This window comes from Limanda limanda, chromosome 2, assembly GCF_963576545.1.
Source record: "Limanda limanda chromosome 2, fLimLim1.1, whole genome shotgun sequence".
Taxonomy (NCBI): Eukaryota; Metazoa; Chordata; class Actinopteri; order Pleuronectiformes; family Pleuronectidae; genus Limanda; species Limanda limanda.
In genome coordinates this window covers 24,122,533-24,143,506 of record NC_083637.1, presented here as the reverse complement: position 1 = coordinate 24,143,506, position 20,974 = coordinate 24,122,533, and the positions used below count along the sequence as shown (strand labels likewise).

The 20,974-nt window shown below is 41.1% G+C and overlaps 1 protein-coding gene across 5 annotated transcripts in view; it reads right to left on the bottom strand.

Annotated features, from left to right (window-relative positions):
• cnnm2b (cyclin and CBS domain divalent metal cation transport mediator 2b) overlaps positions 1 to 20,974 on the bottom strand; it is a 33,972-nt gene that overhangs the window by 296 nt on the left and 12,702 nt on the right. The window contains exons 2-9 of one of the 5 annotated variants that reach the window (XM_061091294.1): positions 10,799 to 10,942; positions 8,910 to 9,058; positions 7,835 to 7,996; positions 4,991 to 5,084; positions 3,821 to 3,883; positions 1,610 to 1,788; positions 258 to 386; positions 1 to 188 (exon numbers count right to left, since the gene is read on the bottom strand). The exon at positions 1 to 188 is cut by the window's left edge and continues 296 nt beyond it. In XM_061091294.1, coding sequence (XP_060947277.1) covers positions 105 to 188; positions 258 to 386; positions 1,610 to 1,788; positions 3,821 to 3,883; positions 4,991 to 5,084; positions 7,835 to 7,996; positions 8,910 to 9,058; positions 10,799 to 10,942 — 1,004 coding nt within the window. In that variant the 3' untranslated portion in view covers positions 1 to 104. Of the gene's footprint in view, positions 387 to 1,609; positions 1,789 to 3,820; positions 3,884 to 4,990; positions 5,085 to 7,834; positions 8,005 to 8,909; positions 9,059 to 10,798; positions 10,943 to 20,974 lie in introns of all 5 variants that reach the window. The other 4 variants (XM_061091302.1, XM_061091328.1, XM_061091310.1 and 1 more) reach the window with 4 other exon arrangements.

Here is a 20,974-nt window from a genome sequence, read left to right as displayed (position 1 = left end):
CCACTCCCCCGCTTTCCCTCATCTCCATCTACGCCACCGCTCCGTGTGTGTGTGTCCACGAGACAGGGTGGAGGGTCTGGGGTCTCCACCGGGCTCGGCGGGGGCTAGATGGGTGCCTCATTGTGGGCGCTGTGGTTGCTCTTGCTGAGGCCCACACAGTTCTGCTGGGGGTTGAGCAGATGGGACGTCTCGTTGGACACAGCTATGGACACGGCGGGGGTGGTGCTGGTGGTGCTGGCTGTGGTGGTGACCACGGCTGAGGTCTCCACGGCGTCGTGGAGCTCCGTCAACGTGAGCTCGATCTTAGTGAACTCGTTGTCTGTGGATTGGGGGGTCTTGTCCATCCGCGACGCCATCACGGCGTTCTGGTACTGTTGGCGTGTTATCTAGGAAACAGTGAAGATGGGGTCAACTGACTGTGACCGATTGCGATTGGCTAAGAGCTGGTAGGCGTGGTCTAAAAAGGTGTTGAGGTGACTGCGGCAGAAAATACCGGAGAAATAATGAATTTCATCACTCCATAACAATGACTAATCCTTCCTGAACATAATTATGTAAAACGTTCTGTAAACATTGTAATAATGTTTTTATCAATTGAATGATCTTTAAATGAAGTCAGACTTGACTCTCTTCCAGCCTTATTCTGTAATGAAAGGTTCTGTAAGACGACATCATGTTTTTCATCGTCAGATGTAAAGTAGCTTTGGACCAGGAGGGATTTTCAAATGGTCATGATGCAATAACTTAACTGATATTTAATTGGACAGTAAAAAAGATAATCATAAACTGAATTAGTTGTGATTATTAACGATTAAAGTAAAAAAAAAGAATGAATGAATGAACATAAATCAAAATCAAAGCAGGTCATTCAACGATAAAACTTCTTTAAGGTATCAGGGGCACTAATGGGTAAGATGATCTTAGCCAATAGGAGCTCTAGTTGTACCATAACAGGCCCTCATTGGTCAGATTACCGTACTTACAGCAGTCAGGATAATGGATGTTGGTGGTTATGGTTCCTCTGAGCAGCAATCGTGTTAAAACAAGACACTGGCTGATAAATCCTTTAAACGACTCTTTATATCTAAAAAAAAACTGCTGCCCACATAGTTCGGGGGCAGCAGGGCACATGCACGTTGTCATGGTGACACTCTTAGTGACCAGTTGTTTATTTATGCAGTGAGAAGTTAGGGTTCATTTTGAGTTGTATTGTGCTCATCAAATGAAAGTAAGTCCAACGTTTACTCTCTTTTATCTCTGTTTTGGGTCTCGATGTGGAGCAACACGGATGAGAACTGAGGGGGTGGGGGGGGGGGGGTTACAAGTATTTGCTCTGTAATCAAATCTGGGGGAGTGATTAAGTGTTCTACTGTTGCAATAAACATTTGGACGTCAGCTGTCTGACTGGATAGCATTCAATTTTATCAGTTCATTAATAAATACATGTAACTTAGGTCGTTACAGTTTGTACTGTCCAAAAACTCAATTCACTAACAGCCTCTGCCAGACCTCAGTAACAAGCAGCTCTTCACTGGTACTGAACCAACACGTCTACACCCATGAGCCTCAGTGGGAGCTGTGTCCTGCTCGGCCTCGTGTGAGCTCTCACCTTTATGAACTGCAGGTCTGAGCGCGCTCTGACCGAGTAGTCCGGTACGTAGATCTGCAGGAAGGAGTTGAGCTGGTTGTTGCTGCTGCCCAGAGTCGGGGTGATGGCGTCGATGCGATCGCTCCTGTTCAGAGAGTCCGAGTGGTTGAGTCCAAACGGCCGTGGAGGAGATTTGTTTTCTGTCAGGAGGAGAAAGATGTTTACAAGGTTTGAGTCATCTTAGACATCAGAGCTCTAATGGCTGTGGTGTGAAATTTGTCTAACTCAACTCAGTTCTACCATTACTAGACTGAGGTGTTTCTTAATGGGAAGAGTGGGAAAAAAATAACAGTGAAGCCTTATAAGTGAAGCCTTATAATGTTGAGATGTCATTGATTTGTTTTGGATATTTAGAAATTCGTACATATATATATATATATATATATATATATATACACAGTTCATTTACCATTTCCTATCTACCACTCAGAGCACTTTACTCTACAGGTCAGAATCACAGATTCACACACATTCATATAGCACTACAGTGCTGCTATTTTCTATCGCACATCATTCACATACAGATGGAACAGAGGTCAGGGGCAATTAGAGGGTTCGATATCTTGCACGAGGACACTGGAGGAGCCAGGGCTCGAACCGCCGACCCTCTGATTAGTGGACTCAATCACAGTCGCCCATAATGCATGAAATTGAACATTTCCGAAAAGATGCAGCGTCATTACTTGGAAATCCTATAGTCTTGGTTTATCTTTCTTCCCATGGGCTGTGCTGTTGCATCAGTGCTACCATATCTACAAAGAAAGTGTATTACTATAAATATGTATCATTATGTCACGTCAGCTGGAAACACAGAGAGAGTGAGGGTGATGATTCTTGTTTGACATGTTGAACTCTACTCTTGTTCTAATCAAACATACTTTTAAAATTAATATGACATGATATCAGAACAGTACATAATCTATTTGGACATAGTTTTTTCAGCTTTGGATAGTTGCAGTTTTGTCAGAACTTAAGATCATGTGCACCACTGACATTTTTCCAGGTCAAGCGTTAGATATTACCGCGATGCTTGCTGTGCTGCTGTATGGAAATCTCATTTCTACATAAGTCTTTGGGTGGGGGGAGTTTCATGCAGCAGGTATTGAGTCAGTGGTCTCTGATGATCCTTCCTCCTATGAGCTGCCTCACAGAAAACCTGTTCTGTTTTTTGTGTGTGCATTTTTTTGTAATTTTTTAATTAAAGCCAGATTATGTTTTCCACTTCTTAAAGAAGCCTAGTGAAAATCACACACAACAAAGTGGAAACGGCTTGGCCAGAGCTAATGCTACTATGCCGACTGGAATGTATGTAATCCCATGTTGGAATATGTGTGTGCGTGAAAGGGAGTGCAACGCACTAACAGTGCGTGTGTGTGTCAGTGTGTGTGTGTGTGCGGACTGAGCGCAGTGGGCGAAAGACCTGGCATGTGAACTCTTGCGAATTAGTACTCCACTTTCTCAGGGCCACAGGGGCCAGGTCAGTACAGAAAAAAATGATGGTCTGTGTCAAGAATACACACATAATGCGTTAACATACAGGCAGATACACACACACAAATGTGTGCATAGGCTCCACACTGGAGCAAACAAAGCATGTTAAGTGCACTGCCGGATACTTGAGAAGACAGAAAGAGAGAGTGTTTTGTTCTACTGCACCGAGCATATAACTCTATATGTGTACGTAACCGTGCGTGTGAACATATGTGTACGTGTGTGTGTGTTTTTGAATGTGCTCTCAGTGGTGCTCGGCAGGGGGCCTGTAGCTGTAGGTCTTGTTTATGTAGTTGAAGGGTTAAAGGTTAGGGGCGAGCGGGGCGGAGCCTGGGTCCAACTCGGGGGCCTCTAGTCTCCAACACCATTCAGCCACTTGACTAATGGCTCAAGGGATGAAAGTGTTAAAGTCTCAAGCTGAATCTGTTTTCCTCTCGCCCTCTTTCTCCTTCACTTGTACACACGAGTATACAGTGAGTGTTGCATTCAAGTACAAACAGACAAAAATGAGTAAGAAAAGGATAGAACACACTCATGTACGTTTACAAAGTACACAGGCAGACAATCTACAATGCAACATTTTAAAATCAACAAAACATTTGTTTACTTTACATTCATCTCATTAATCAGTCGACAGGATGTGTGGTATGAGATGAGAACATAGAGAAAAGGCCACTGTACCTGGAGATCCTGCTAATGATTCAGCTCTACTGACCACAAAGGTACGAGACAGGGACAGGGGGACTTGGGGAGGAAAACAGAGCGAAAGTGGGAAAGAAAGAGCAGAAAAGATATGAAATAAATAAATAAAATCAATGCGCATGTTATGAATTTTCTCGGATCAAATCACATATGTGTCGTACACATTATAGCAGCATATTTTTGAATTGTAATGTGTAATCAAAGAAAAATCACCATCTATTGATCCACTATTAATCATTTAAATTCTGAGCACCTAAACACACATACAGAGGAAGGTTATTCTACTGTTTCACCAGTAGGTGTCTCTCAGATTTCACCGCCCACAGTTATCATGGCGGTTGAGAAATGCTGAGAATAGTATTACAGTTTATGAATGAACTGAGGGGATCACTGTGTGACACCTTCTCATGATGTCACTGCAGGACAGTCCTACTATCCTACAGTCCTACAGTGGTTGTGTTTTTCTGTAATATTGTGAGGTTTCAACCTGCAAAGTGCTGTGATTTGTGGACAGGACCATTTCCACATTTTCCATAGGACTTAAGAGAAAGTAAAAATGTATTTCAGGCATGTTTATGGGTTTCACCAATTTACTGTAGTAAAGTCAATGTACCCTAACTACTGCAGGTATATATTCCTGTTAGTACAATGGGAATGTTTGTGATTAAACTGAATTATTAAAAAGAATGTACATTTTTGTATGTGCTGATATGATACCTAACTATTGCAACTGACACACATACAATACTTATTATATATTTTCACTTTTTACATGTTAAAGTGTTTCCAGCAAAAAACATTTTTATTTGACAAAATAAGAGAAGTTAGAAGTATTAAAATGTTAGATGCTGTCTGATCAAAGAATAAGTGAAAAAGAAGATAATAAAAAAAACATTCGATTCCTGCTTTTAAATTTTTTTGCCCATTCATCCATATACCGCTTATCCTTTGAGGGTTGCTGGGGGGTCAGCTGGAGCTAATCCCAGAATTCAATTATTGTTTTTAATTATTTTTCTCCAAAAAGCTGCATTTTTAAATTTTACTCAAAAATCAAATAATGATTTTTACCTGAAAGCCTATTAAAAAAGAAACTGATCAATCATGACAGGGAGGACAAAGACAGGATGTACATCGGTCAGTCGGTCGTACCTGGCGACGCTGTCAGGGCCATCAACCCATAGAAGGAGAACGGTCCTGCTTCAAACTTCATCCCCTCTTTTCCTGCCTCCACCTCCACTTTCCCCTGTGACGGCAACAAACAAGTTACTATCTGCAAAGACACACAACCAACCAACCAATATTGTAGAAGTTCACATCTGCATTTCATGCTGTTTGAATTTGATTACATCTTTATCCATCCTTTTTCAGACTGTATGTTTTCTTTGGATATCCAACTTCTCACCAACCCAGAATGGATGTTCTGCATTAGTGCTTCATTGTGTCAGTTACAGTATAGTCTTTCATCCTTCCTCTCTAGGATTTCCGCTACAGCTTTGTGCTTTGCAATCCTACTTCCAGCCTCAACAAAATCTGCTCAAATATATTTATTCACCCTGCCTGTGAGTTTAGAACAAATCCACCCACACCGCCCCTCCCTCCCTCTTCTCTCTACTTTTTCGTGCTCGGTTTAATAGCTCCCAATGTGCTCCTGTAAGCCTGATCTCAAGGGCAGTGACCTCGCACTTGTCCCACCTGGACCTCACCTGATCCAGAGACACTGTAGCTGTAGTTCTGGTACACACTGAATTATGGGATATTTTAATCATTTCAGTTATTATGCAAATTGTTATGTTTCCTATTCAGCTTTATAATTTGTGCACTTTCAGTTGGAATAATTCCACAGCGACATTGTGCACTTTCAGAATTAAGTTTCCTGTAAAATCCGCAATGCTCCACTGTCATTTAAAGCACTTTAATTATTATCTTGTTTTGATATTTTCCTGTGGAACACTTAAGTTGTGGCTGCACGTCCTCTAACCAAGGAGTTACTTGGTCCCTACCTGCTATTGTTATAGGTAAGACAGGTTTGAGTGTAACAAGGTGGAGTAAAGTAGTGCCAGAGGCCTGTTGTGAATGCAGAGTTATGAACTGTTTTGCCATGCTGGTGTTTATTAAATGAAGACAGGAGACTAATAAAACCCAGTGTTTACAAGATAAGTTGTAGCTTATTACCCACAGCCCAGAATAACTGGAACACGCTACCAACCAAGCAAACAGGGTTTCACTCCTACAGATGATGACTTAGTGGAGTGATGGGGAGAGTAAAGTAAAGAGTGCACACGGTCGCATCGCTGCATAGCTGCATAGCTGCAGTTACTGCTGCATATCACTGATGCTGTCATATGCCCCTTGGGCGAGAGCATAAAGGCACAGGGTTGTTCGGTGTGTGTGAACGCGACTCCAGAAGAGGATATCAGAGGACATTTAGGCCAATAACATGGTGTCGTTTAGAGTCAAATTTGAATGCCGTGGCTTACGGAAACTTGGATGACACCACAGCAGCAGAGTGGAGGCATGTGTTTTTACTTTTGAAGAAGTGGGCATCAATTACAATTTTATTGGATTTGGCCTCAAACCATTCACCACCATCAGCACAGTGGTGAGTAGATAATGAGTGAATTTTCATTTTGGGTCGAACTATCCCTTTACGAGCAGTTTTCAAACTGTAAAGCTACATGATGATCAGCAGCATGTGCTTTGCGTCTGCTTTTGAGTAAATAATAGTAACTTTACAGCAGGATTTGTTTGATGTGTCTGCAGTGATAGGACAGGGAGAAGAGAGGAATGTGTGTACCACCTCCTTGATTCTGTGGGTGTTTAGAAAAATGCATCACGATTCACTGAAAAGCCTTAAAAATACATGTCACTTGCTTGTAAAGTCACTCTAAGCATGATTTAGGAGTAGTTTAGTTGTGCAGTTGCAGTGAAAGCTCAGACCTTAGTTTGGAAAAAAGGATAGACATTATTACAAAATTACACATTGCATGAGCTTCAAAAGATACTGTGATCTGTTTTTGTGAAACTACTGAAGTTAGCAGTGAACAAGCATGGTATCATTTGACGAATCCACATCTGAAGTTACCAACAGGCAGTTTGAAAAGACTCACAAGCTTACACCAGCCCAATCTCATGCCTAAATAACTCCTAACCAGGAGGTTGATGGTTTGATCCCCGTCTCCCACATTCCACCCCAAGTTGCCCCTGACGGCAGATTGATGTATGATGAACTGTCTAAATGAGTGTGTGAATGGAAAAACTCTGCTTTGAGTGGCCATCAAGACTAAAAAAGCTGCTATATTCACACAGACCATTTATATATTTATATGCTATTTATATTTATGTATTCTTTTTTTTCCCCCCATCAAGATCTATTAATTATTCCCAGGGAAATTGGTGAAAACGTCAAAAACTTGCCATGTTAAAGAGAATGACAAGAAATTCCTGTTTCACACTGTAATGCTCCAAACAACCGGACAAACACAGATGAAAACATAAAATCCTCCTATCTCTATTCTATTCTGTCCCTGTCCCTGTCCCCCTACCTAGGAGGTTCAATTAACTCTATTACTACTACACTGCTTCTATTATTATTAAAAGTAATACTGATAAAAGTATTATGAAGTCCTTTTTGTAGAAAATGTAACAGAACTATAAGCTGGTACAATGTATTGGTGAAATATCTACTTTTTAATAAGTGTTAGTGACTCAGTAGGTTAGACAGGTGCACACGACACCTGTTATTAAAGAGCCTTAAAGTTTTCTGTGTTGTCTATTGTCTCTTTGCATAAATGTTAGTGACTAAGTCTAACTCCAGAAAACACAATCCTCTGCATTAGAGCAGAAATACACACACATGTACACACTAAAGGAATATGAATAGATTTTGAAATATTTGCGCTGTAAATCGTTTTATATGCAGTTCAGTAGTTGGTCGGTTTTGGAACATATCTACAGATATAACCTTCACTTTAGTTTGTTGTCATGCCAACGCACCTGCAGGACGAGGATGAAATAATCCACGGGCTTGTTCCTGTGGAAGAGGTAGTGCTCTGCCGCCCGCTTGTTCTTCTCATCGTATTTCAGCTCCTGGATGACGTTCGGATGCTTCAACAGGCGCAGCAGGATCTTTTCGGACATCTGCACCGGTGAGAAAGGCTCCACCTCTGAGGAGAGAGAGCGGAATGTGAAGTGAGGATAACCAAACATGAACAGGCTGCTAATGAACATATGAAAGTTTCAAAAAAATCCCGCTTTTAATTCAACAAACAGTAATTTCGTACCCGAGTCCTTTGAAAGACGTAACCTAGCTGCGACAGGTCTGCCTCAAACACCTAATGGGCCAATCAGCTCCTTCAAGGCAGCGGCGGTGATATGTGTCAGCTGGCTGCCGGCTCCACCACCAGGAACTCAACTCCCTAATAGTCTTTAGAGGAACTTAATCAACCCTTAGCTGCTAGGTCAAAGTTCTAAAGCAAATCCAACTGCACGGAGACATAGTCAACTGCTGCTGCTGCTGCTGTGGTAGTACTTGGATATTCTTCTGCCGGGTCAGAAATCCATTTCCCAAGGGAAAGCGGGTGAAATATTTCACATTTTACACAAAGTATGTCGACTTGTGTGAGAACAGAGATCAGAGGCCAAAAATGCTGGACGTGATGTCACCAAGGAACGAGTGTAAGCAAACAGGGTGGTGTTTTTAAAGCTGTGAGCGAAGATCTCAACATGTAACCTTCAGTGCATGACATGCAAGCAAATAGACGCCTTCTTTTGCACAGACATCCCGTGCCGCGCTCCCGAAAGGCCTGCCACCTCTTCAGAAACACACACACACACACACACACATACCAACACGCTTGCTGTGAGTCCTCACACAACTCATTCCCTCACACAGACACACAACAGATACTCATTCTACACACATACTCACTCCTCCCTACATCCACTTGCCCAAAAATTCAAAGCCCATATGGGCACATGCACACACAAACAGCTCACACACACACACACACACACACTTTCCCCACAGTGAGGGGCTGAGGGCACACTGGGGGAAGTCAAGCAGCAACGCAGCCCACTTGCCTGTTGCTAGGAAACGCAGGGTAGCCAGCAGAAGCTGAGGTGATATTTTAACCTTCATTTCATTGTCGGTCGGCTTGAAGGCCGAGAAATCCTGCTTCCTTTCCCGATGGGTGATTTTCTTCTTCGTCTTGTTGTCAGCTGAGGAGGGAAAATTAAAAGACGGGGTTGAGACACAAAGCTTAAACTTTTTATTCTGCAACAGGAAAAGCGTCAGTCCATTTTCCCTCTACAGATACTGAGTCGTCCTGGGTCAGAGGGTGACTAAACTGGAGTTACCCAAAAGCTTATTGCTTTTTCCAGAAACGTAGCTGTGGCGTCCTTCTCAGAACTAAAGGAGAGCTATAGGGGGCTACGTTGTGAGCTTAGCACATTCTTAGCATTGCTTAAAGCCATATGTATTACGGCAACAAATAGACTGGCATGAACTCCATGTCTGCAGACCTTTTCTGATACCATTTACTGAAACAGCACAACTTTGGTGTGAAAAAGATCCTTTAATATAAAATCATACGTTTGTAGGTTTCGTAGAAAATACACATTAAGACTCTTTGGTGAAAAAACAAAAACACAACAAACTGACTTTTGTAATGGAACTAATAATAAAAATATCTAATGGTCCCCTCATTTGTGTGAACTTAACTTTAGACACTTTGTGTGTCCCTGTCGTGACTATTCTGTTTTCTCTTTTCAGTGTTTATATAAATACCCTCCTATATCTCTTCCAGTAAAACACTGACACAATTCTGATGGCTCATCCTGCAGCTGGGGGCATAATCTGTCCAATTCAATTTGGGTGACTCGCTAACAAACAACAAAAACTCTTGCCCTTTACCTTGTGAGTAATAGTAGGAAGTTGAGAAATAATGTAGTGAGGCTGTGTTTGTTGGATCACTGGACAAAAATGTATAATCATATATATATATATATATATATAATATCTCTAGAGCTGAAGTCCAGTCAGATCTGAACAATTTGATCAAACTTGAGCACCACTTCTTAAATTAAAACCTTGCTCACATTTTACTGAACATGCAGGTATGTGACATTATAGGGGGTTACTGGACCATTTTAATTCAAAACATTGTGTCTGCAATTATCTAACAAACAGAAGACATGGAACAATATTGTCTTTCATCTGGAGTTGTGTTTCTGGTCACCTGATCAATATCAGTCCATTCAATCTCCTTTGTTTTGTTATCCACTAACTGCTGAGGGAAGTATCTGGATTTTCAGCTGCTAGACGCTCCACTGCCTTCACCTGCTCTGTCTGCTGTTTAGTGCTGAGCACATGGTTTACATCTAAATTCTGCAGTTTAAAAGAGCTTATTGAGAGTGGTGGAATCAAACCAAATACACACATTTTATTGCAGGTTGTAAAAACCAAGACAGTGAGCTGAAAGAGGCTAAAATACTCCTCAGAGCAGAGGGAAACCACAGATGTATTTTTTTAGTTTGCATTAGTGACTTCTTTCTCTCTACACATGGTTAATACTTTTCAAACCTGCAGCTTTAGTTGCACCTTTTAATTCATATTCAATATGCACACAGACATTTTTCAAGAATCACAAATGGGCCGATTCTGGAGAAATCACTGGTCCCAGCTTTGGTCATGATTTACTGTTGCTACAATCTATTGCTACAGACCTTCATACCATAAATCAGCAAGGTCTAAGCAGAACAAGATGAGACTCATTCACTAGTGCCCTGCTTGTTTTCAAAAAGTGAATCGTTTAATACTCATTTAGACAGCTCTGCTGCATGAATTAGACTTACACGAACTTGCTTTAAACCGTCACTGTGATGTAAGAGTGCTATTAAGGCTGGTGACCAGTGAAATCTTAAAGCCTAAAAGGTATGAGCTTTAAGAGCGAGACCTACTGTACAAGTCAGTCTCGTCCAGGATCTCTGACTTGATGATTTCTTCGATAACGTCCTCAAGGGTGACGATGCCCAGGACCTCGTAGAAAGGGTCCCCCTCACCTTCGTTGTTCACCCTCTGAACTATGGCCAGGTGGGACTTTCCTAGAAAAACATACACACAGGTTATCAAGTTAGGGTTGTATAATGATAAACAGAGTTCAAAATATGTCAGGCAGTGGTGGAGGTACAGGGGAACAAACAGACAGGGATCCTCTCATAATGTACCAATCTGACATGTTTTAAAAGTAAATACTTCACAAAAAGGAAAAGGAAAACACTCATGTCAGAAAGTGTTGCTGTTATGACACTGAGGCTGCAGTGCGAATCACACACAGAGTAGGAGACAGTGATGTGATCTCCTCAGTGAGCAGGGATGCACAACATGGTAGTTCAAGTGTTAACAGGGACAGCAGAGACCGAGACAGAGAGAGTGACAGTCAAACTGTCCTAAATTTCATCATATGTCCTCCCTCAGCCCTCCCTCCCTCCACATCTGTGTTCCCAGGACCCTCCTGTGTGCTGTACCATCTGAAAAAAAGAAACAAACTGCCGTGTATGCAGAGAATACTGTCAGGCAAAACACTAAACAAATTCTTTGCCTTTTCTCAGCTTGTGATCATTTAAAAGGAATTTTCCAGAGGCCCAGGCTAATATTAGCCCCTGCAAAATGAAGTTTCCATTCCGCCCCGGCGATATTCTCACCGAGTGAAGGAACAGACTGGGCGAAGCCTCCGCTGTGTGATCAGATTGTCTCGGAATGGGCCGTTTGCATGCAGATACACCGGGGTGTAAATAATGGAGGACATCGGTGGGGCTGTGTGCGTACGTGTGCATGTGCTTGTGTCCGAGTGCATGGACACATGGGTGTGAGAACATGTGTGTGGTTAATTCTGGAGAACACAGGTACATCACAGCGGAGTCGGGCGCTTTGGTGCAGGATAGCAGAGGCTGAAAGGGCTGAGCACCACAAATGTTTATAGCACTGCAGCTCACTGCCTCCTCACAACACTATAACAGCACACGTGCAGAGCCTCAGAGGCTGAGCGAGAGAATGTTGTAGTTATTAGATACGGAAGTGATGCTTTCAAACAATTCACTCAGGTTACACCTAGCAGGGTAGATCTCCAAAGAGACGTATAAATAATGTAAATCCTCCAACACAAAGTGGCAGACAGTATTTATATCTTATTTTCAAAGTGTCCAACAACAGCAGGAGAGTCTAACTATTTCTATAAAGGTGCCAATGACATCTACAGCATATTGCTTTATCACTGAGGACTTGTGTTTAACTAGGACAAACACAAAAGGGGCTTTGGTGGGTTAAAGCAATCAGGTCTCTGAAGTCCTTGAGCAAGCAATTACTCGAAACTGCCTGGGGAGGGAAAAGGCAAATGGAGTGGCCAGCACAGTGAAACAGATCAATGTTCACTTCCACTTTAATGGCATCCACTCACATCAGGAAAAAAAACACAGATCCCCAATGTAGGTTTGACTTATCTTAAAGAGGTAAAAAAAAAGCACAAATATACTTGTTAACAGTCTCATGTATTTGTTCCGGGCCCATTAAAGGAATATTACTATTTTTTGATAATCCACTTTTCTCATTGTTTCCGAGACTTAGATGACATCAGCCCCCTCTCATGTTTGTACATTGTTATTGTCATTGTTCATTTGTTATGCTAAGATAGGAGGCTAACAGGCTGCTAGAGCTACAGCTTCATATTTAACACAGACATGATGAGCGTATTCTTATCTAACTCGCAGCAAGAAAGCAAGTTGACATATTTCCTGAAATTTCAAAATGTATTCTTTAAGAATTTATTTATGATGACTAGATTGGCACTCAGTGTAGATTGCATACCAAACAGTCTCCTTATGAAACCACATCAGTCCCCTATACATGCCTGATTTTTTTTCATCAAGATCCATGAATTATTCTTTAAAAAAAAATGAAATGTGGAAAAATGTCAGATCTCGCAGTATTAAAATGTTGGGTGTTAAAAATAAAATTGGGTGGGGTTTCCCTTGGGTCGTGTCCCACTTTTCAACAAAATTAATGACAAAATATTTGAGTAGTTTGCGTCATCCTGCTGACTAACAAACTAACGAAAATGAAAACATAACCTTCTTGGTGGTGCTAAAACTATATAACTTTTCAGAAGGAAGAATTAAAAATGTTACCAAATGATCTCAAAACAATTAAAGTCACCTTACAAAATAGTAATGTGATCTTTCCAGTCTACCCACAGAATGGAGAAAATAACAGAAACATTCCCTGTTCATAATTTGTACATTGCATATGCTGTATTGTAAAACTGCTGTCCTTTAACTGCTCTACTCTCCGTGTATGGGGATTTAATCTGAGATAAACAGACAACAAATCTGAACCTCACCTTTCTGACACAGAACGAGGCCTGAACTCCGACCTTTATGTAAGCCAACTGATAAGAGGTGGAAAAGAGCAAACACAATCACTTGTTCTACAAGCTAAGCTGACAGGATGTTTGTCCACATCAACACTATCGCCTTCTTCTACTGACGAGGTTACTTGAGGCACTATTAACGAGGACCTAGCGTAAGAGCTTTAACAGAGGGTTAAATAGGTCGCTAGTTAGAAGAAAAAGCATTACACACAGGACAAAAATGAATGGGAAGTTATTGAAATAACTGAGAAAAATGTGTTTATGCAGCGTTTAGTTTTTTTTATCCTAGGGTCTGTCCCCTGGGCAGCAATGTAAGGAGACAGGAATTTCACAAATTCCATGGAATAGATGTTTTCTACATATTATTCTAAATTTTTTATATGGAAGTAATTAGGTCTGTTTTGAGAAAATATTTTTTTCTCAGCTGTGAATCCAGGGAAGACATCGTTGATCAGTTGGCCGATCACTTTGTTCCAAAGAGAACTATCTCAGGTATTGACTGGATTAACAAGAGGATGAATCCTAGAGACATTGAAGAGTCCCTGGCTTTCGATCTAGTGCCACCTGCAGGTCAAATTTGTTTATGTGACCTGTGAAACATATTCACAACTTCTGTATGAGCTGGCACAAAGTGCGGTACCCGAAGTACCAGAAGATTAATTTATGTTCCCCAGAATTGTAATGACTTTGGGGATCCATTACTTTTCCCCTAATACCACCGAGAGGTCCAAGTTGTCATTTATCCTGTGAAATGATTTAATACCATTGTTTTGAATTGGTACAACTATGTACATAGATTCATGGCCCCCAGAGGATCAATCCCAGAGATAACAGTGCATTGACTTGACTCTGGCACCATGCATGATATTTAAGTTTTTAGTCTAAGGTAAAACAAACTACAGGATGTATTTCCGTCAAATTTACAACCATTCTACTTCCTAATGGTGATCCCCAAATGTTTCATCCAGCCTCATCACCCGGTCACAAATGTAATCAGTTCTATAGTTCATGACTAAAGACCGGCAAAGCCAATGACATCCACATCCCAGTTGCACTTTGTGTTTGGTGATCATTTGCTAAATTACGACTTTGACCAGGTTAATATGTCCTGTCATAGAGCACATGTTAACACACTGATATAAGCATGTATGTCAAAGCTGGGTTCAGAGTGCAGACAGTGTTGATGAAGACTAATAGTCTGGTTCATGTTATGGATAAGAATCAGTACGATTCATCTCCTAGGGACCATTAATGTCCGTAGAAAACTGAGTGACAATCCATCAAAAAGATCTTGAGATATTTCTGCTTAGCCAAAAATGGCAAAACAACCAATGTTTCAATCCCTTGAGAGCTTTCATGCTGCTAGGATGGCTGAATGTAAATACAAACAGACAGATAGGCATACAGCCAGATAAACGCACTGCAGTTTCCATTTCCTATTTGGTTTCCCACATGTTTTTGACCAGGATGTTGGTCAAAAATATCTGTAAGTAGCCGAGCAATTTAACTATTAGCTAGGGACTGCGGCATATCCGACTATAGTGTATATCATGAATATTAATCTTCATTAAGAGAAATGTTGACAGCAGTTGAGAGTCAAAAAGTAAAATAGAATTTTTGTTCAAGTCACATGGGATGGTTTGATGATGGCTTTGGAGACTTTCTTGCTCTCATTATATACATTTTATTTTGTCTTAAAATGACTGACAAAAAGTGCAATGAAACTCCTTTTTTCTTTCTCTCAAGCTATAATGACAACCCTAAACTTTCTCCTAAAAATTTGCAAGTATTAGGCAGGACTATTTAGCAGAGATTAAGATATCAAAGTTGCCAGTTTATGTCTGTATCCATATAAACTCCTCTTCTGGTGTCTAAAGTCTAGCACTGTCTCGCTTAATGGTAGACAAAAACAAACACACAAACACACACACACGCACACACACACACACACACACACACACACACACACACACACACGGTATTTTGCACAGTAGCTCCACTCCAAATCGTTTTGTCTCGCTGTATGAGATGCATATCTTCCATTTTCCCACAAAGACAAAATACCACACAAGCAACTGAAAAAAAATGCAGCTTCTGTCTTCCATAAATATATTATTAGACAATGACAGCCTGTTTATTCATAGCTCCTAAGCTGTTGTTATGGCGGTGGATTTTGTGGCTGGGGGGTGGGGGGGGGACTGGAGGTAGAGTGGGGAGTTTGACCCTCTGGACCCTCTGGAGCCTGGAACTTGGCAGAGGGCCTCAGGGAGAGCGTGTCCTTGCAAAGACCAGTCGTCTGGGGTCCTATAAGCCACCACTGCTGCCTGACATCTGGGGCTGTCTAGCTGGGCTGAGACTGAATGCATGCTGGGTAGTCCAGCACACAGGCACACTGCACACATCAGGGTCGGGGGTCAATTCACTTTCAATTTCATCCATTAAAGCGGCATGTTTTCTTGGTCAAAAACTGGAACACTACAGTCATTAAATGTGATTTCTGAAAGATTTCTCAGAATAACGGTTGAGTCATTAGCACTGTAAATGGCTGTTTCAGTTTACATTTGTAATTGAGTGAAGTCTGGACACACGCACACGCACACACACACACAAACACACACACACACACACACAGAGAGAGGATTATTTTGTTTCCCTTAACAACAAGGCAGCAAGGTACTAAGGTACCAGGAAGTGATTAATCCCCCTGAGGAGACAGTCGGGGCCCACGACACGTTGTTTAGTGAAGGTGTCTCAGAGTTACATTTAAACAGTTGCTATGAAAAGATGAATATGCAAAGCAACAGATCTTCCCAGGGCCATGGCCACAAATTGTATATTAATTTATTGGTTAATTTTTGTGGGATTCAAATAATCTAAAAAATAATTAATCATAAACAAGATTAAGAGTCTTTCCCCATGCCTTTGTAAGGCTGGAATTAAATGTAAATGCTTACGTTCACTTGCTGATATGTGGTTTTGTAAGGTTTGGTCCTTACCATGTAAAGTGACTTGAGATTATGTATGTTGTGATTTGGTGCAATACAAATAAAACTGAGTTGAATTCAATTGTCACTGTGATGATGCTAACATGCTGCTGTCAATACTACCATTCCAAGGTATTTGGTCATAAACCAATTTATTGAGCACACTGACCTCATGATCACCGAAAGGATTAAGAAACTATTGAGACGTTTCCCTCCATCCAGCCTATGATGGTGGTGGAGGAAAGATCAAAGGATCAACAAAATCTCTGCTTAAATTGAAACGTAGGTGTGTTGGCATAAGAACGACATGATGCAGGTGAGTTAAATGGTATTGACTATAAAATAAAATAGACAGAAACATGGGGCAAACAAAAACATCCCAACCATGTGGAGCCATGGAGTCGTGTTCCTCAAAATAAAACATGAAACTAACACAAATGGTATATTTCCATTATAGTTCCTCTGGTGTTAAACTGGCACCATTGCTCTTCGATGGAACTTGACTAAACACGAGCTGTACTGACGAACCAATTCATAATATCCGCATTGTCCAGAAAATGTTGCACCTCATTTGGATCGAACGTTGGCTAATGGTAGCTACAGCCCTGTTCCTGTGGTGTGTGGAGGCTCCAAAGCCAAGCCTGAGAACCACCACTCAGGCCTTCAGAGACTTAGCCGTGTGCTCTTTTCCACCATTCCCAGCTTATTTATGGAATGCAGCTTTGTCATATTTTTCCATAGCACAATTTTCCCCCTATAAATAGGCGCAAAAGGCTCGCAGAGTTGGGGTGGGAGTATGAGGGGTCAGTATCTGTCCTGTTCACTCATCATTGCCCTTCCACTCTCTCTTGTTCTCCTCCTTTTTTCTCAAACATTTGAGCACTGACAAATATAGAGCAATGTTAGGGTGATGGGAACCCATCTGATGTCTTACCTCCAGTGAAGAAGAAAAAAGAAGTTTCCAAATAATCTGACCCATTTTTCCATTTACATGGGCAAATCCATTACCCTGATGCTGGTTAACATGTCGACTATTTATAACGTCTTAATTTACATAAACATTTGGTCTGAAATAACATCATTCTGTCTTTGTCCATATTATCTGGAGACATAAGTGGAATGTGTGTCTGCATGTTTGTGTGTATAAGTGTTCCTATTTCCTCTACAAGTATTTTAAATGAATCAGAAAAATGGAATTCTATCAATTTGTTCATATAAATACAGGAGCAAATTACCCTTGACCTTTGACTTAGAGGGGAAGTGCTGCTGCTGCTCTTCAGAGACTCTAAACTTCTGAGGAAATCCTACGAGTGACGTCAAACATTTTGCTACACAAGAATCCCCTTGGTCACTATTGTAATGTAATGCTTCAAACACAGTATGATGTGCAAGCACAAGAACAAGAAATAGAGTTTCCTGTAGAGACGTAAAGTTTGAAATCAACATTTGAGAATTGCCCCGAGTGCAAATCAATACACTGGTATCTACTTAATGTTAATGTTAATACTAGCTAACACCACTTTATATATTGTGACTCAGCCTCACCTGGAAATGTTATATATAAAACATTACAGCGTTGCTTCACAGCATGAAGGTTCTTGGTTTATGATCACATTTTGTAATGCTTTCACTCAAAAACCCTGCTAATGCACTGGAATTTCCCTGATTGAGCTACGATTTATTCCTCTTGTGCTCAAACTGTGTGCTTGCACTCAGATATTTTGTTGCTTGAACAGATTTCCTTCGCTCCAGCTTCAGCTCTTCTCCTCGCGCTCATGCTGCTTCTGTGTGCGCACGGGAAACGCCTGCTCCCAGATTACTCCTCTGCTCTATGATTTTTCCTCTGATGCACTTGGGACTTTTATTGTGCGACAAGTCAAAATTCATCAACCAATAGAATGCCAGGTGTAGTGTTGACGCGAGGAGCAGAGCCCAGAGCACGAAATCTCTACGAGCAACATGCAGAAACTAAATAATATATTGTTTCTGTATGTGATGAGCTGGCAACCTGTTCCTGCCTCTTGTCCAATATCCGCTGGGATCACAGTCTAATATCTGCAAGTCATAGCTAAGCACTTTAACTACTGCACACGGAGGAATAACGACGACAGCTTATATTATTAATATCAGTCTTCACTGAGAAAAGCACTGACATCACTTGAGCTGAGAAACAAACGGTAACATTGGATTTTATGTTGAACTTGACAGTGTGACATCAGCGGAGGTTGTACGTAGTGACACAGCGGGGTCCTGTCACAAACACAGTCCTGTGCCCACAAAGCCACAAACTCAACACACTCAGTCAGAAACCACGAGCTCATTGTGCCTGAAAGAAGACAGCATACGTCTCTGTGGTCACTTATTTTTATCATATATATTTATAATCTTTATTCTAATTCAGGGCAGATGAAGCGGTGTCGCCTGAAGCAGATTTATTGCAGTGTAAAAATAAGTCTGTCTGCCAGTTGGGTGTTTGTGCTCAGGCACTGATGATTTGCTCCCTTCGCCTCGGATGGCCTTTGAGTCAAACAATACAGCGATCATGATATGGACTAATCGGGGTATTGCAGAGACATTGAGTCTGCTCATAGCTCCTAACCATCATTAAGAGGCCTTGGTCACAAGATCATTCTACTGCTACTAGCCAGTGGTGTTTTGCTACACACACATTCATACAGTACAGCCACACACACGCACACTGCTGGAATGACATTGTTGTTCATTCAGAGAAGCAGCTTGCTGTCGTAGCTGGCTGCGTTTGTTGTTGAAAGGTCCCCTGGGTGGAGATTCCTCTGGGCCTCAGTCATAAGGAGAGGCATCAATGGGAAACCAGAGGGGATAAATGAATGGGCCTGTGGTCAGGTGCTGCTCTGTTATGTGAGTGTTGTAACTGCTGAATGGTGAGCACATCATACAACAATGACAATAACCAAGCGGGGGTGTTTCGAAGAAGCAAACATGTAAAAAAGTACAATTATGTTCGTTTTAAGTTTGCAATTTTACATTGCGAAAACGTGTTTTTACGCGTCAACTCTTATCGGCACAGCTAACCGAAGAAACTTCTTAATAATACAGAAATTAATATTCTTTTAATGTTAGCAATAAATGTGATGGTTACATTTCACCACTTTTGATTTCTGCCATCTTTATTCTGCTTGTCAAAAGACAGCAACTCTCATACAGAATATTAGGAGTCTACACTCTGGATACAGTTTGCTGTCTAGTGCTTGCAGATCACATCACATCAACAAACTGTGATAACTTTCATTTTCATTCATTATTCACTTCCTGTCTGTCGCTGGGCAAATGGACTATCCAGTCTACTGCGAGTTACACCGGAAGACGAACAATTTAGGAAATACACTTGACCTGAATCCTAATGCATGCCCCCATGAAGAAAGACTTTAGCTGTAAAGGCTCTAACTTGAAGCACCGATATACACTGATCTTACCTGGTCTTGTCTACCTGGTTGTGCAGTGGTTTATTGTTAAGGAGAACTATGTATCCTTTGTGATCTACCCACACAGTGCATAGATCTGTAAATAGCTAGTCATGTTCAAAACGTACTCCTGATTGAACTTTTGCAATTAAAAATCATGAGAACCTATTATTTATCCTTATACTTTCACTGCAGGTTTACCAAGATATAACACACTTATGGCAAATGTCATGTTGTACTAGAAATATCAAATATACACTCAAATTTAAGAAAGTCAAATTAAGTAGCACCCAATTGGGTGCTCATATGGAAAATGCAATGCGCTGTACAAGAGCTTTGTTCCAACAGACTAAACAACAAGGCAAGAGAAATAAATATTTGACTCAAATTTTCCTAATTTCCTCATAATCCTCTGACTTTTGATCTCACAGCATAGAAGAGTGAACACATCTCTGTACAGTTTAATATTCGGGTAACCACATCCACTCCAATCACATGTGAAGGACCTAATCCCGGGCCTGTTATACACTAACCTAATGTCTGCTGAGATTAGCGCCAGCACCCCCCTGTGACCCTCAAAGGATAAGGGGTACAGTTAGTGGATGCATGAACATATTTAAATCACAAATATATTATAAAAGCAAAACATGTTATAGCTGCTGCTTTACTGCAACTAAAGAAAAATGTTTCATCTGGAAGGAGTCAGCTATAGCAGAGGTAAAAACAACTTAGGTAATATTTCATTATAAAATGTTTGAATTAATAAAATCAACAATTGATTTTATATATGGCATGTTTACATAAAACGCATACAATATTCAGCTTTGCTGCCAGGGCTTTAGCAGAAGTCAATTCTTTGTGCAATTGGCACTTGAGGATTTGAGATGCAGAGACATAACCAGTTTGTTTCCATACAGTGTCATACTATATGGATCCAGGGGTGCAATAAAGTGCTCGGATATGTCAAATGGATTCACCCACTAAGCAGAAGTGTTGTTGAATCGACACACTTTGGGAAGCAACGATATCAACAACAACATGTCGCAGCCTTGTTGCTCCTGCTCCTGAATCATTCGACTCACTCTTCACTTGTGACACAAGCAGAGGAAGCAGGTCCGACACCTGAAAACACGTATTTTTGGCACAGAGTACTTGCAGCTTTGAAACTCATAATTAATACCTCAATCAAAACAATTATCCGGGGGCAAAATCCTTAAAGCTAGAATGAGCTAAGTACTCAATAAAAAAAGCTCTTGTGCTTTGTGCAATAGGCTTTGAGAATGTGGG